Genomic DNA, 17,436 nt, shown 5'->3' with positions numbered 1-17,436 from the left:
TGAAGGATTACTTTTGTATTTTTGGGATAACCAATATTATTTGGGGAAGCACTATAAAGAGTGGTTGAGATCACGGTTTTGGTAGACCTGGGTGTGAATCCTGGACCTACTGCTTATAGCTTTGTAGCCTTGAGGAGCTGCTTAAGCTCTCTAATCCTCAATTTTCTCATATGTAAAATGGAAATAATAATACCTGTATTCAAGGCTGTTTTGCCTGCCACATATTATGTACTCAGTAGTTTTTAATGAAAAAAAAAGTAATGCCTACTTTATGAAGGTCTAATATATAAAATTCTAAGTTTATATGTACAGAGAGATAGACTTTTATAAAACATTTTTGACTTCTCTTGGTTGTGAGTTTCCCTAGTGCATTTAAAATAATTGCATTTGTAAAATATAGTCTTACAACTTTTCTAAAGCATGTCTGTTGCAAGAGACACATCTTACTTATCTTTGTCTTTTAAAAATTCTTTTAACAGTGTGGCCATTTTTCTTAGCACTGGATAGTATATGGCAAAGAATATGCAGCCAGCCAGCCTGGGTTTAAATACTAGCTTGAATCAACGGGAATGGCATTACATAGTTGTTGGAACTCCTTGTGTTACATATAACAGCAAGTCCACTTCAAGATGGTTTTGCTCCAGAATTCTCATCAAGAGATCTGGGGTTTTTTTCAGCTTCAGCTGGCCCAAATACCTCTTATTGGAGTGGCTTATATCACTCCCACACCATGTGGAGGTGGGTGGAATATACCGACTGGCCCATCCTAGGTCTTGCAGAGTAATGCCAGCTTCCCAGGAACCACATGGATCTCCAAATGGATATCTCATCTTGAGGGAGGGGTGTTTTAGGGTAGGGGAAGGAATATTATAAAGATTAAATTAGAAAATTCAAGTTAAGTGCTTGGCTCAGTAACTGACATATAGTAAGCACTCAATTTTTAAATATTATGACTATAAACACAGCAGTTTATATGTATTTACTTAGAGATGACCAAATTTTTCATTGAGCTTCTCTTTTACGTTGTCCTGCATTGGATGGCCCATTGTATCCATATGTCCATGCATAATATTCTTCCATTTTGGAAAGTAATATCAGATTGCATTGACAGTTGGACCATCATGTGAAATGCTAAAAACTGTTAACAAATTATGATACTTTATTCTAATGCTGTCCCCTCTGGCCTACCAGTCAACAAAGTAAGATAACTCTATAGCATAAATACGTATGTATGCTGATTGGATGCTGTTGGAATTTGCTTCACAAACTTTATTAATTGGCTATGAAAATTTTATGTTGTTAAGTCACACTGTTATAGATCCTGTAGTTTCAGATTTTTCTCTGAGTTCTATGTTCTGGGTATCCTCAGTCATATTGAATAGATAGCTACCTCATCTTTCCCTTGATCTGTAATAGGAAGCAAATGTGGGCAGTTCATTATCCACTCTGGAGGGATACTTTTTGTTTTGTTTTGTTTTGTTTTTTTGACTGTTTAATACCTCTGTTTTACTAGGGGCCTTATGATATTGAATGGGGGGGGCATGCATGATATAATGAGAAGGGCAAAATTCTAGTTAGTTTGTGAAGGACCCACAACAAACTGCTGTTGACACATTAATTTAGGGTGAAAATGACTTTAAACTTCAAATATAGTAGCATATCATCAAAATAACTTTTCAAAAGAATTATATAGTAATGATTTTTATGGGTAAATGTGTAGCACTTGCTACATCAAATTTATTATCAATACGAACTACTCTGAAAAATGTATATTTTTTTGCCCCTCAGTGATTGCTTTGTTTATCTATTTTACATTATTTTAAACAATTTTTCAGAACCTAATGTGATGTTGCTAAAAGGTTATACATGTTGTTGCTTTATATTATTTGTCCTAATTAAGAAAATAATTATGCTCTTGAAAAGGATAGGTAAAAGAAAATTTATAATCAAAACAGTGCTTTCTTGTGTTTTGCCTTTTTGTGTATTCGTGAATAAGGCTTTCCTTTTGGAATATTATAAAGTCTGTAAATGACTATAAACTTTTCATAAGGAAATGATCAAAGTTAGAATATAATTTACTCTAACATATTTAATGGCGTTCTTTAAAAATAGGTTATAAGCTTATCAATTAAGGTGTCCTATTTTAGCATAGATATGGCTTCAGTTAGCCTAAAATTCCCATTTCTTTTTCATTACTTTTTTTTTTTTTAAGTTTTATTTACACACCATACAATTCATCCTAAGTGTACAATCACTGGCTCTTGGTATAAATACATAGTTATGCATTCACCACCATAGTCAATATGAGAACATTCTCATTTCTTCCAAAGGGAAAAAACCTCATACCCCTTATTATTGACATCCTCCTATTATTGATATTTAGCTTTGGTATAGTGCCTTTGTTACGATTAATGAAAGAATATGACAATGTTACTATTATCTATAGACCTTAGTTTACATTAATTGTATTTTTTTCCCATATAACACCCTATTAACACCTTGTAATAGTTACATGTTTGTTCTAGTTCATGTGAGAGCTCTCTTACATTTATGCAGTTAACCACCATCATTGTCCACTGTAGGCTTCCTAAGTTATACAGTTCTAGTTTTTATCCTCTAGCTTTCCTTCTGGTGACATACACTACTCTAGCCTTCCTCTTTCAACCATATGCACACTCAGCTTTGTTTACTACACAAAGTATTGTGCTATCATCACACAGTATTGTGCTATTCATTTCCAAACCTTTACAGTGAACCTTATTGAACATTCTCTACTCCTTAATCAATGATTGCCTAATTTCTCCCCACTTTCTATCTCTTGGTAACGTATGCTCTTGAATTTAATTCTAAGAGTTTGCTCATTCTAGTTAGTTCATATTAGTGAGACCAAACAATATTTGTTCTTTTGTTTGTGGCTTATTTTTCTCAACATAATGTCCTCTAGGTTAATTCACCTTGTTGCGTGCCTCATGACTTCATTCCTTTCTGCAGCCACACAATATTCCATTGTATGTAAACACCACATTTTGCCCTTCCACTCATCAGTCAGTAGACCCTTAGGCCACCTCCATCCATTGGCAATCATGAATAATGCTGCCATAAACATCTGTGTGCAAATGTCTATTTGTGGAGGGACACTTTTGATTATAGTAGAATTTAGTCAAGGATGGGAGAGAGAGCTGATTCACAGTCTCTTTCCCTCTGTCAGCTTGCCCAATAAAATCTGCAGTGGGTTGATAGCCATTCAGGGGTTCTGTAAAGTGTACAGAAATGAGTAATATGTGTTGCGGGTGGGGTTGGAGGTGTGTACGAAAGATAAATCACCGTCTTTCTCATCTGACAGTGTAATTGTATGGAAGTGTGAAAATAGAATACAAAGAAAGTACTCAAAGGATTCAAAGGAGAAAGAGCTTTAATTGAGAAAGGACTGACTGGCCTCATGGAGATTGCAGATTGAGAAACTTTAGGCCTCTGTCCCTATACCAATTTGGATATATTATATCCCCCAGAAAAAGCTATGATCTTTTAATCCAGTCTTGTGGGGGCAGACGTATTAGTGTTGATTAGGTCGGAACCTTTGGATTAGGTTGTTTCCATGGAGATGTGACCCACCCAAGGTGATACATCTGATTAGATAATTTCCATGGAAGTATGGCCCCACCCATTCAGTGTGGGCCTTGATTAGTTTACCAGAATCCTATATAAGAGCTCAGACAGAAGGAGCTTGCTGCTGGAGCCATGAAGGACACTTTGAAGAATGCACAGGAGCTGAGAGAGGAGCTGAAACGTAACCTAGGAGCAAGCAGATGCCAGTCACGTGCCTTCCCAGCTAACAGAGGTTTTCCGGATGCCAATAGCCTTTCTCCAGTGAAGGTACCCAATTGTTGATGCCTTACCTCAGACACTTTATGGCCTTAAGACTGTAACTGTAACCAAATAAACCCCCTTTATAAAAGCCAATCCATTTCTGGTTTTTTACAAAAAGGCAACATTAGTAAACTGAACAGTCCCCCCACAGAAACTGAACAACTAGCAAGAACTAGCAACAAAATATCTTTCTCAAAGTTCCAGAAAATAGTTAAAGGATTGCAGTATAGTGTGAGTGCTGAATCAAGAAAAGGTGGCCTAAAAACAGTAGGATCTCCCAGTACCCCTGATGGCCCTCCTCTCACCAACTTGGCATGGAGCCAGCCTGCACTCCCAGTGTGGGTCCCTGGTCCTAGTTCTGGAGGGAACAGAGTAACCTTTGTGCACATACTGGGAGCATGTGTGTATCGTGACAAATTGAGGTAACCAAATCAATGCTCGCAGTCTCAGAACTTGCTGTTTATGTAGATGGCAACTCCCAGAGCTTTCCTACCAAACAGTAGGAAAGAACAATGGGAGAGCAGTTAAGTTGTAGTGGCCTGGGGCAAGGGATTGCTGTACAGTGCCCAGGACCATGAGAAAACTATTTCCTAGGTAAGAGGGGACAGTGGTATCTGTATAAATGGGGAATCTCTAGGGCCACACGTGCACGCCCAAGATAAGACACATTCAGAGGAAGAATCAGGGAGGCCTATACTTTAGCCTTGAGCTAATCTCTAAACTGATTGCATGGCTAAGATCTGAAGGAGAGCACTCACACAGGTCAATCTGTAAAGACTGGGTAAGTTGTCTATTTTTTCCTTTTTTTTTTTTTTAGCTCCAGGCATTCAGGGAAAGCTCAGTCATAAAACTAGTTTGATATAAGCTTAAGAAACAGATGCCAATGAGTCTAAATTCCAACAGTAACACATTAAAATATCCAAATGTCCAGGTTTCCGCAAAGGATTTAAAAACATACCAAAAAACAAGAAGCAATGGCCCAGGCAAAGGAGAAGATTAAAACATTAGAAACCATTGATGAAGAGGACCAGACCTGGACAGAGACTTTAAAAAATGGTCCTAAATAAGCTTAAAGAGCTAAAGGAAAACATGGACAAAGAACTAAAGAAAATCAGGAAAATTATAGATGAACACAGAGAATATCAATAGAAAGATGGAAATTATGAAAAGAAAGCAGGCAGAGCTGAAGACCACAGTTACAGAAATTAAAATTTCCCTAGAGGGTTTCAACAGTAGATTGGAGCTAGAAGAAGAAAACCAGTGAATGTGAAGATAAAACAATTGAAATCATTAGGTCTGAGGGGCAGAAAGAATGAAGAAAAGTGAAGAGAGCCTGAGGAACCTGTGGGGCTTCATCAAGCATACCAATATGTGCATTGGAGGAGTCCCAAAAGAAGAAGCAAGAGAAAAAAGGGCTGAGAGAATATTCAAAGAAATAATGGCTGCAACTTCCCAAATTTATCAAAAGACATGAATATACACATCCAAGATGCTCAACAGATCTCAAACAGGTTAAGCCCAAATAGATCCATATCACCACATATTACAATCAAACTGTTAAATGCCAAAGAGAACTCTGAAAGCTGTAAGAGAAAAGCAACATTTTATGTCCAAGGGAGCCTCAGTAAGATTATGCCAATTTCTCATCAGAAACCATGGAGACAAGGCGGCAGTAGAATAACATACTTAAAGTGCCGAAAGCAAAAAATTGCCAACCAAGAATTCTGTATCTGACAAAACTGTCTTTCAAAAATTAAGGGGAAAGTTAAGTCATTCCTAGATAAACGAAAGCTGAGAGAGTTTGTCACCATAAACTAAAGAGTTTATGCTAAAGAGAGTTCTGCAGATTGAAAGAAAAGGACAATAGACAATAGATGGAAGCTGCATTAAGAAATAAAGATTTTCAGTGTGGGTAACTACATGGGTAAATATAAATGTCAGTATTACTGTATTTTATGTTTGTATCTCTACTTCTTACTACATACAAAATCTAAAAGGCAAATGAAAAATATGTAATGATAAATCAATGGCTTTGGACTTATGATATATAAATATGTAATTTGTGATAAGAACTACATAAAAGTTGGGGCATAGAGTGGTATAGGAACATAGTTTGTGTATACTATTGAAGTTAAGTTGGTATCAAAGCCAAGGAAGATTGTTATAGATTTAGGATGTTAAATTTAAGTCCCATGGCAACTACAAAGAAAATATCAGAGATTATGCAAACTCATAGAGACAGAGTTAGAGTACAGGTTTCCAGGGGAGGGGGTGCACGGGGAATGGGGAGTTAATGCATAATGGGTATAGGGTTTCTGTTTGGGGAGATGGGTAAGTTTTAGTCATGGAGGATGGTGAGGGTACTGTGATATCATGAATGTGATTAATCCCACTGAATGGTGTGCTTGGGAGTAGCTGAGATGGGAAAGTTTGTGTTGTATGTATTCTCAAATTTAAAAAGAAAAGGCAACTAAAGAGATAATGACAACTAAATAACAATACTTGATTATTGCTGACAGGGCAATGCAGGAATGAGACACGGACACAAAGCTAAGAATTAAGGGAGCAGGGGGCCCACTTGCATCTCGTGCTAAGTGGACGACAATGCAGCCTTGCTCCAGCTATTTATTTCAGAAGATCAGGTGTATATGCTAAAGGTGCTCAGGTGGGGGAGAGCCCGCCAAATACTTATGTTTACATCAGGTGCATACAATCTAGGTTTAAGACAATGGTAGTCACAAGACACACATCTTTACAGGGCGGGCCTGCATGGCATTCTATGCAGGCCTGCAGCTCAGCGTTCTAAGCCACCACCCCAGATATGCCTCAGGCGACATGGAAGACTCAGTTCCCCACACTTGATCCCAGGTGGGATCTAGGAAGGGTGAACAAAAGGCTGAAAAGGACATTATTGATATATGAAAAAACTGAGTATAATCTATAAAGTTTATATTGATGTTGGATTTCTTGAACTTCATAATTGCACTTCAAGTGTTACATAAGTGAATATCCTTGTTCTAAGGAATTGTACGTGGCAATGTTAAGTTTTCAAGGAGCATGATGTATACATTAATAGATTAATAGAATGATCCTGAAATCTGGTAAAATGTTAAAATAGGTAAATCTGGGTATCTAGGAGGATTGGAGTATGCTGGAGTTCTCCGTACAGGATTTTTATTACATTTGTAAATGTCCTATGACTTTGAAAGTATTTCAAAATAAAAAGTTAAAAAAAAAAAAAGGTCTGACTGGAAGTTTTTTAGAGGTTGTAGTTCAGCTGGGCCTAAGGTGAGACAGGATTTTTATAGCAGGGATTATTAGCAAAAGGCATTCTGGATAGAGGAAACATTTAATGAGCAAGCAAGTAGGGCAGGAAAGCATTAACGCTGTTTGTTAATAAGTAGGAAGTTCCATGTGGCTACGCACAGGGTAGGTATGTGAAGGATATAGATGGAAAGGTATATTATAGAGCTGGGCATTCTCTATATACAGTAGCCACTAGGTATATGTGGCAATTTTAATTAACATTAGTTAAAATTTATAATCTAGATCTTTGGTTGCAGTAACACATTTCAAGTGCTTGTTCAAATGCTTGATGGAAAACAAGCTGAGATGAATATCTCTTTCTCCTTCTTAATTTCTTCCATCTGTATCCCTTCCTTGAAAGGCAACATTTGCTGTGTAGGAATGTATGTGCATTTAACATCATTAAAAAATTTCCTTCACTGACTCAGCTGAAAAGAGAGCTTCATAATCTGAAAAAGAACATGAGATTTTTAAAAAGGCTCTCTGTGTTTGTATAGGGTTTCAAGTCTGCTTACCTTTTTTTTTTTCTTTTCTTTTTCCTTTAGCTGGGCTCATTAGAAGAAGATTTGTTGGCCCTGAAGTCTCCTTCAAAAGAAAAGATTGCAGATGTCTTGGAAACTTATCATACAAAGGTAATTCTAGTTAATATTCTAACCTCAGATTTTAATTCCTGGGGAAAGGGAAGCAATGGAAAAATTAACATTTGGCAAATATTATAGTGTGTGTAATGTGGATATTTTACTTTAAAGCTTGTGGGAGGACCAGTGCTTCACAGTTGTTAGGATAACCATCTAATATAATGGCCTCTTTACTGTGGAACTGCACGACTTGTCTTGTCACTGCTAGAGAATTACCATGGGTAGCTTTATGATCAGTCTTTGCAAGGGCTTTTTACAATACTATATGGCAACTCTGTAATGGAGGTTCAATGTGGACACTCTGTGGAGCTATTGAAGTAACACTCTGGTTCAGTTTATGTATAATTAAAAAGTATATTCTAGTATTTGCTTTAATTTCTTGTTATATAACTTAAACTTTCTTGCAGGAGTGAAAAATCTGTAAAAATGCTATAAGACTTCGGATTAAACGTGATAGATTGAATACATGGTTCTCCTAAAACCCCACTCTAAAATTATAATAAATTTTTAAAACCCATAAATCCACAAAGATAAACAGATCTAAAGAGGGGACAGTGTTGGACATGAGACGTCCACACTTTGGAAGCTTGAAATTAGAAGGATGGACCTGAGAATGCTAAAATCTTTTCCTTCACTGCAGGGAGCCAATAATAAGCAAACTGATTCTTGCTGTAGACCCTCAGAAAGGCACTGGTTGCCTCTGGAGACTAGGATATGGAGTGCCAATTTTTATAAGGAGCAGTTAGACCTCCTCACGTCCTCCTCCTGTACAACCAAGAGCAGCTACCCCCTTCTAGCCTATTCTGTCATGCAATTGACAGCCCTACAATTGCAGTTGATATTGTATACAAAACTTCCTATGGCGTTTTAGTGCTTCACACTAAAGGAATGATCACCAGGCATTTGAGCAAAGTCTTTTATATGAAAGAGATCAGCCAGAACAAACAAAAAAGGCACTTGAAGGAAGCAGGCAGTGAAGGAAGACGAAAACTTTAAAGTACAGAAACAAAAACCTTATAATTATCTTCAGAAAGGAAAAATATTTCACCTGTGAAAAAACATATGTTATAAAGAGAATTAAAATAAGAAATTTTAAATGATAGTAAAAATGAAAAAAAAATCAGATTAAAATAGATGCCTGACAAAAATGCTAAGAGTAAGAAAAGGCTAATGAGATGGAAAATGGAGAGAAAATTAGAAGGTGTTATTCCAGGAAGTACAATATCTAATTATTAAGAACTCAGAAGGACAGAAAGAGAGAAGATAGAAGGAAGGAAATATTTAGAGAAACAGTACAAGAAAACTACCTAGAACTGAAAAACATGACTGTGCAGATTGATAGGGCCCACTGAGTGCTCAGCACAGTGAATATGACTACATCTATCAAATTTTATCAAAGCATTTGGCAGTCTCTCATGTTATCAAGTTGGGTAAATATGGGATTGGATTATCTGTATGGAGGTCGAAGGACCTTTTGAAAGAGTTCTGTTAAATGTGTAGATACTAGTCTGCAGGGAAAGTCATCTTGGCCTTGTCTTAGTAAGTAATTTTCTTAGTGATTTGGATGAGAATGTAGATAGCATTTTGATCAAATTGATTTGAAACTGAGAAAAATAAGTTAAATTAGATAAAAGAATATGGACTGAAAAAATCCCTTTGGGTTTAGAGTGCTGTTTTATAGTAACAGTATGAATTTAATAGGGAGAAGTGAAAACTCTGTACTTAAGTCCAAAGTCCTAAATTTATAAGTACAGGGTGGGAGAAATGTAGCATACAATGGCATAGGTTTTTTAAAAAAGAAGAGGTAGTTTTAATTATTTAAATCAGCAGCATAATAGGATTGCCCCAAACTAATCCAGAGTTATTCCTATTAATAAAAGCATTGTATCCAGAGCAAACAAGGTTATTTGTAGCCCTGTTCTTTGCTATGATCCAACCACACCTGCAGCTAAGGTACTTACTCCACACTTTAGGAACGACCCTGATAAACTAGAACCTGTGCATTAGAAGGATCTGGATTATGAGGGCACTCAAAATTGTACCATGTCAGAAATGATTAACATGAAAGAGGGATTACCTAGAACTACAGACATGAGAGGACTGAGTTTTGGTCCAGAATTTTAAAACAGTCAACAGCAAAACTAATTATTACAATTATTCAAGCACTTGTGAGTTCTGGAGATACTATTTTCTCTCCCTCCATGGAGGTCAGTGCTGCAGGGATGTGGCAGGACTTTCTATATTGGATGGAAATTTGGGCAGAATGTCTTCTCATCCTTAAATTTGTTGACACATTCTAATGATATATCTGTATAGAGATATATCATTAAATACATATATATAAAAATTTAAGAACGTTTTTCTGTCTTCACTTTTGAGAGCCAGTCTTGTAATACATACTGTCTGAACCTTGAACATAGGGTGGTAGTTCTTTATAAGAGACCCTTAGATGTATTTTGAAAGGGATAATTTTGTCACAAAGTGTGTCATTGAATATGACAAGATTTTTGAGGATTTTAAAAAGATTTGTTAATTCAAATTGTTTAAAGGATTTTTCTTTTCAAACAGTCCAAGACTGATCAAGACAAATCTTTCATACTTGAGGAACACATGGACAAAATAAACAGGTACTTAAAAATAGATTTCTATTCCTTTTTAAAGGACTGTCTTAAATTAAATTTGGTAACATTAAAATTACATTGTGTTTGAACTTTATAAAATAATTAAATAATGCCCTGAATTCTGAGATAACACATTGCTTTTATTTTCACTCACCTTTGAAAGTGGGTTCCTGCCCACTCTTTCACTGGGAAGTCAATTGATTATACTTAAGTTATATACCATTCTAATCCATTTTAACATAAAACCTTTTTTTTTAAAGAGGGGAAAAGAGGCTAGAAAATAATCATTGAATTAACTTATCTTTTATCCTTATAAAGTCATCTTCTATAGAAGTCTTAAGTCAATTAGCAAACAGTTTTGTGCAGTGACTTGAGAGATTGACAGATTGACTTAAAGAAAAGAGGAAAATTACTGGAAAATAAGATAACCATTTCTAGTTTGGAAGCATCATTTTTCCACAGTTGAGACTTCATTTATTTATATTTAAATAAAATTGATGCATGAAAGCAAAAGAAAATTTAGGATTTATTTCACGTTAGTGAAGATAGATGACAGATACTTTTTCAGGGAAGTAATGTTCTATTTTGTCATTCTGTAAAATAGTTTGGAAAAATATTCATGACTGAAATGGTATTAGGGGAAACCTGTGTTCAGGTTCATTGGTATCTTAGAAGTAGGAAATCAGTTGCACATTGGTGAAATCATGTATTTGCTTTTTTATAGTTGGTTTTCAGCCAATACCATGGAACAGATTATTGAGAATTTACAGCAAGATGGTTCATCTTTTGCCCTAGAGCAGTTGAAGGTAATATATGGATTGTTTGTACCCTAAACGTGGTGAATTCTTGTGACAAGGAAGCCTCTCTGAGGGGCATCATTGCTTTCTGGTGGTGACATAGTCCACTGCATTGTTGTTTTCTGAACTCAGGTGAGCCTCAGGAAACAGTTTTACAAAGCCTTGATCCAAACCCAAGTACCTTGTTTTACCTGCTGGATGTTGAGAGCAAAGCCAAACTGTTTTTTTTTTTTTTTTTTTAAGGTCTTCTGAAGGTCATAGAAAAGCTTTAGTAACCATGCTTCATTTTCAAGAGTTCTCTTTGTCCCTGTTTCAGTTTGCTAAAGCTGCTGGAATGCAGTATACCAGAAATTGGGTTGCCTTTTAACAATGGCAATTTATTATGTTACAAGTTAACTATTCTAAGGCAATGAAAGTGTCCAAATTAAGGTATCAACAAGAGGATGCCTTCTCTGCAGAAAGACTACTGGCATCCAGGGCTCCCCTGTCACATGGGAGGGCACGTCGCAACGTCTACTTGTCCTTCTCTCCTGGGCTCTGGTTTCAAAATGGCTATCTCCAAATGTCTCTGGGCATTTCTTTCTCAGCTTCTCTGAGCTCTCTCTCTGTTTCATATGTCTTTTGTCTTCTCATAGAGGACTCCAGCAAGGGAATTAAGAACTACTTTGAATGGGCTGGGTCACATTTCCATGGAAACAACCTAATCCAAAGGTCCCACCCAATGATAAGTTTGCTCCTACAAGAATGGATTAAAAGAACATAGTTTTTTCTGGGGTAAGGAAGAGATTCAAACCAGCACAGTCCCATAGGAGAAATTTTTAGGTAAATTTGTATTAGAATGATTGGATCGTTGGAAAATAGTCACTTTATAATATATTGCAATTGTGACAATCTGTAAACATTAATCTGTGGATTCTATTTACTAATATGTTTGGTTTCCTAATGCTGCCATTACACAAAATTCCAGAAATGGATTGGCTTTTATAAAGGGGGTTTTTGGTTACAAATTTACAGTCCTAAGGCCATAAAAAGTGTCCAAACTAAGGCATCAACAAGAAGATACTTTCACTGAAGAATGGCTGATGGCGTTCGGAACACTACCATCAGTTAGGAAGGCATGTGGCTAACGTCTGCTGTTCCCAGGTTAGGTTTCAAAATAGCATTCTCCAAAATGTCTCTGGGTTTGTCTCTCTTAGCCTCTTCAGCTCCTATGCATCTAACCATTTGGGGGTCCTCTCTTAGTTTCTCTGGAGCAAACTCTGGGATAGTATCTCTTAGCTTAGCATCTCCAATTGTCCTTCAGTCTGCATCTCCAAGCTTTGAATGGCCTTCTCCAAAATGTCTCTCTCAGCTGCTGTCCAAAATGTCCCTCTCTTGTAGGACTCCAGTGATTTAATCAAGACCTATCCTGAATGGGTGGGGTCCATAGCTCCATGGAGATAATTTACTCAGAGGTCTATCCCATAGTTGACTGAGTTACATCTCCATGGAAACAATCAAAAGATTAATGTCTGCCCTCAAAAGATTGCATCAAAGAATATAGCTTTTGAGGGGACGTAATATATCCAAATCAGCACAGTATGCAACAGGTTAAAATTATAGTCTTTCTGAGCAGGAGGGGTAAAAAATGTATCCCTTTTTAAACTAGCAGAGGCACCATCTATAATGGTAGCTGAATGTTTAGCAGTGTTTCTCAGTGTTAAGTACACTTTGGTCTTTCTACAACATAACTCATTTGATGATACCAGTGCATTTGATTAAAGAAGTAAAGCTGTTTTTGTATAAATGAACATGTATTGGATAGTGACATACTTGAATCTATCCTATGCTCATGAAACTTGGAGTAAAAAGGGATGAAAAACTATATAAAAGGTGTTTTAGCTTGTTTATCTGATAGTATTTTTAAAATTTAATTTTATTGAAATTGTTCACATACCATGCAATTATCCAAAGATCCGAAAGCACAGTCAGTTGCCCACAGTACCATCATACAGCTGTGCATACGTCAACACAATTTTTTTTTTCAATTTTTAGAACATTTTCATTACTCCAGAAAAGAAATAAAGACGAAAAAAGAAAATTCAAATCCTCTCATAACCCTAACCACCTCCTCCATTATTGACTCATAGTATTGGTGTAGTACATTTGTTATTGTTGATGAAAGAATGTTAAAATACTACTAACTGTAGTACATAGTTTTTGCAATAGGTATATTTTCCCCCTATATACCCCTCTATTACTAACTTCTAGTTATACTTTCATACATTTGTTCTAGTTTGTGAGATAGATTTCTAATACTTGTACAGTTAATCAGAGACATTGTCCGTCACAGGATTCACTGTTGTATACATTCCCATCTTTTAACCTCCAACTTCCCTTCTGGTGACATATGTGACTCTAAACTTCCCCTTTCTACCACCTTCACACACCTTTCAGCACTGTTAGTTATTCTCACAACAATGTGCTACCATCACCTCTGTCCATTTCCAAACTCTTAAGTTTGACCTAGTTGAACATTCTGCTCATAATAAGCAAGCGCTCCCCATTCTTTAGCCTCGTTATATATCCTGGTAACTTATATTTCATGTTTATGAGTTTACATATTATAATTAGTTCATATCAGTGAGACCCTACAATATTTGTCCTTATGTATCTGACTTATTTCACTCAATGTAGTGCCCTCATGGTTTCTTCATCAACCGTTTTTTTTTTTTGTTTTTTTTTTTTATAGACAGTTTTGTTCACCCACCATACTTTCCATCCTAAGTAAACAATCAGTGGTTCCCTGTATAATCATATATTTATGTATTCACCACCATATATTTATGTATTCATCACCATCACCACCATCTATATAAGGACATCACCACCATCTATATAAGGAATATATATATATTCCTCTTTTGTGGAAGAAAGAGGAGGAGCCAAAGAAGGCAGAGAGACAAAAGAAAAAGAAAAAAGAAAGAAAGAAAGAAAGAAAAAAAGACAGCTAAAAAGCAACAAAAGGGAAGATAAAGTTAACCTAAAGTAGAATAAAAGAGTCAGACAACATTACCAATGCCAAGAGTCCCATACCCCTCCCTTATGTCTCCCTCTTATAGGCATTGAGCTTTGGTATATATCCTTTGTTACATTAAAGGAAGCATAATACAGTGTTTCTGTTAATTATAGTCTCTAGTTTGCATTAACTGTGTTTTTTCCCCCAATATCACCCTATTTCTAACACCTTGCAGGGTTGACATTCATTTGTTCTCCTGAATGTAAAAACATATTTGTGCATTTTATCAAAATTGTTAAGCACTCTAGGTTTCACTGAGTTATACAGTCCCAGTCTTAATCTTTCCTCTTTCTTTTGGTGTCCCACATGCTCTTAACCTCCTCTTTCAGCCATACTCACAGTCATCTTTGTTCAGTGTACTTATATTGCTGTGCTACCAACCCCTGAAATTGTGTTCCAAACCTCTCACTCCTGTCTTTTCCTGTCTATAGTGCTCCCTTCAGTATTCCTGTAGAGCAGGTATCTTGTTCACAAACTCTCTCATTGTCTGTCTGTCAGAGAATACTTAAACTCTCCCTCATATCTGAAGGACATTTTTGCCAGATATAGGATTCTTGGTTGGTGGTTTTTCTCTTTCAGTATCTTAAATATATGACACCGCTTCCTTCTAGCCTCCATGGTTTCTGCTCAGAAATCTGCACAAAGTCTTATCAAGCTTCCTTTGTATGTGATGGATCGCTTTTCTCTTTCTGCTGTCAGGATTCTCTGTCTTTGACGTTTGATAATCTGATTATTAAATGTCTTGGTGTAGGCCTGTTTGGGGTATGCTGTGCTTCTTGGATCGGTAATTTTATGTCTTTCATAAGAGATGGGAAATTTTCATTGACTATTTCCTCTATTATTGCTTCTGCCCCTTCTCCTCCTGGGACACCCATGACATGTACATTCATGTGCTTCATGTTGTCATTCAGTTCCTTGTGACATTGCTTATATTTTCCCATTCTTTTCCGTATCTATTCTTTTGTGTGTAGGATTTCAGGTGTCTTGTTCTCCATTACTGAGTATTTTCTTCTGCTTCTTGAGATCTGCTGTTATGTCTCCATTGTGTCTTTTATCTCTTGTGTTGTGCCTTTCATTTCCATAGTTTCTGCTAGTTGTTTTTTCAAACTTTCGATTTCTACCTTATTTTCACCCAGTGTTTTCTTTATAGCCTTCATCTCTTTTTTTTTTTTTTTTTAATCTTCATTTTATTGAGATATATTCACATACCACGCAGTCATACAAAACAAATCGTACTTTCGATTGTTTACAGTACCATTACATAGTGGTACATTCATCACCCAAATCAATCCCTGACACCTTCATTAGCACACACACAAAAATAACAAGAATAATAATTAGAGTGAAAAAGAGCAATTGAAGTAAAAAAGAACACTGGGTACCTTTGTCTATTTGTTTCCTTCCCCTATTTTTCTACTCATCCATCCATAAACTAGACAAAGTGGAGTGTGGTCCTTATGGCTTTCCCAATCCCATTGTCACCCCTCATAAGCTACATTTTTATACAACTGTCTTCGAGATTCATGGGTTCTGGGTTGTAGTTTGATAGTTTCAGGTATCCACCACCAGCTACCCCAATTCTTTAGAACCTAAAAAGGGTTGTCTAAAGTGTGCATAAGAGTGCCCACCAGAGTGACCTCTCGGCTCCTTTTGGAATCTCTCTGCCACTGAAGCTTATTTCATTTCCTTTCACATCCCCCTTTTGGTCAAGAAGATGTTCTCCGTCCCACGATGCCAGGTCTACATTCCTCCCCGGGAGTCATATTCCACGTTGCCAGGGAGATTCACTCCCCTGGGTGTCTGATCCCACGTAGGGGGGACGGCAGTGATTTCACCTTTCAAGTTGGCTTAGCTAGAGAGACAGGGCCACATCTGAGCAACAAAGAGGCATTCGGGAGGAGGCTCTTAGGCACAACCATAGGGAGGCCTAGCCTCTCCTTTGCAGCAACCGTCTTCCCAAGGGTAAAACCTGTGGTAGAGGGCTCAACCCATCAAACCTCCAGTCCCCTATGTCTGTGGTCATGTTAGCAACCATGGAGGTGGGGTAGGCGAATACCCCTGCATTCTCCACAGGCTCCTCAAGGGGGCACTACATCTTTTTTTTTCCTTGTTTTTCTTTTTCTTTTTTTTTTTTTTTTAACTTTCCCTTCTTTTTTAAATCAACTGTATGAAAAAAAAGTTAAAAAGAAAACAAACGTACAATAAAAGAACATTTCAAAGAGACCATAACAAGGGAGTAAGATAAAGACAACTAACCTAAGATAACTGCTTAACTTCCAACATGTTCCTACTTTACCCCAAGAAAGTTATCTAATATAGCAACATTTCTGTGAACTTGCTCCTACTATATCCATCAGAAATTAACAGACCATAGTCATTCCTGGGCATCCCCAGAACGTTAAATAGCTTATCTGTTCTTCTTGGATTATTGTTCCCCCTTCCTTAATTGCTCTCTACTGCTAGTTCCCCTACATTCTACATTATAAGCCATTTGTTTTACATTTTTCAAAGTTCACATTAGTGGTAGCATATAATATTTCTCTTTTTGTGCCTGGCTTATTTTGCTCAGCATTATGTCTTCAGGGTTCATCCATGTTGTCATATGTTTCACGAGATCGTTCCTTCTTACTGCCGCGTAGTATTCCATCGTGTGTATATACCACATTTTATTTATCCACTCATCTGTTGAAGGACATTTGGGTTGTTTCCATCTCTTGGCAATTGTGAATAATGCTGCTATGAACATTGGCGTGCAGATATCTGTTCGTGTCACTGCTTTCCGATCTTCCGGGTATATACCGAGAAGTGCAATCGCTGGATCGAATGGTAACTCTATATCTAGTTTTCTAAGGAACTGCCAGACTGACTTCCAGAGTGGCTGAACCATTATACAGTCCCACCAACAGTGAATAAGAGTTCCAATTTCTCCACATCCCCTCCAGCATTTGTAGTTTCCTGTTTGTTTAATGGCAGCCATTCTAACCGGTGTTAGGTGGTATCTCATTGTGGTCTTAATTTGCATCTCTCTAATAGCTAGTGAAGCTGAACATTTTTTCATGTGTTTCTTGGCCATTTGTATTTCCTCTTCAGAGAACTGTCTTTTCATATCATTTGCCCATTTTTTAATTGGGCCGACTGTACTATTGTCA

At 36.9% G+C, this 17,436-nt stretch overlaps 1 protein-coding gene across 2 annotated transcripts in view; it reads left to right on the top strand.

Moving 5' to 3' along the window:
- The window catches only part of HIBCH (3-hydroxyisobutyryl-CoA hydrolase), a 141,084-nt gene that overhangs the window by 75,215 nt on the left and 48,433 nt on the right, over positions 1 to 17,436 (top strand). For both annotated transcript variants that reach the window (XM_037850657.1, XM_037850656.1), the window contains exons 9-11: positions 7,719 to 7,805; positions 10,380 to 10,438; positions 11,157 to 11,238. In XM_037850657.1, the coding sequence (XP_037706585.1) occupies positions 7,719 to 7,805; positions 10,380 to 10,438; positions 11,157 to 11,238 (228 nt within the window). The remainder of the gene's footprint in view (positions 1 to 7,718; positions 7,806 to 10,379; positions 10,439 to 11,156; positions 11,239 to 17,436) is intronic.

Source organism: Choloepus didactylus, chromosome 9 (assembly GCF_015220235.1).
Source record: "Choloepus didactylus isolate mChoDid1 chromosome 9, mChoDid1.pri, whole genome shotgun sequence".
Classification (NCBI taxonomy): domain Eukaryota; kingdom Metazoa; phylum Chordata; class Mammalia; order Pilosa; family Megalonychidae; genus Choloepus; species Choloepus didactylus.
This window is presented reverse-complemented; position numbering and strand designations above follow the sequence as displayed.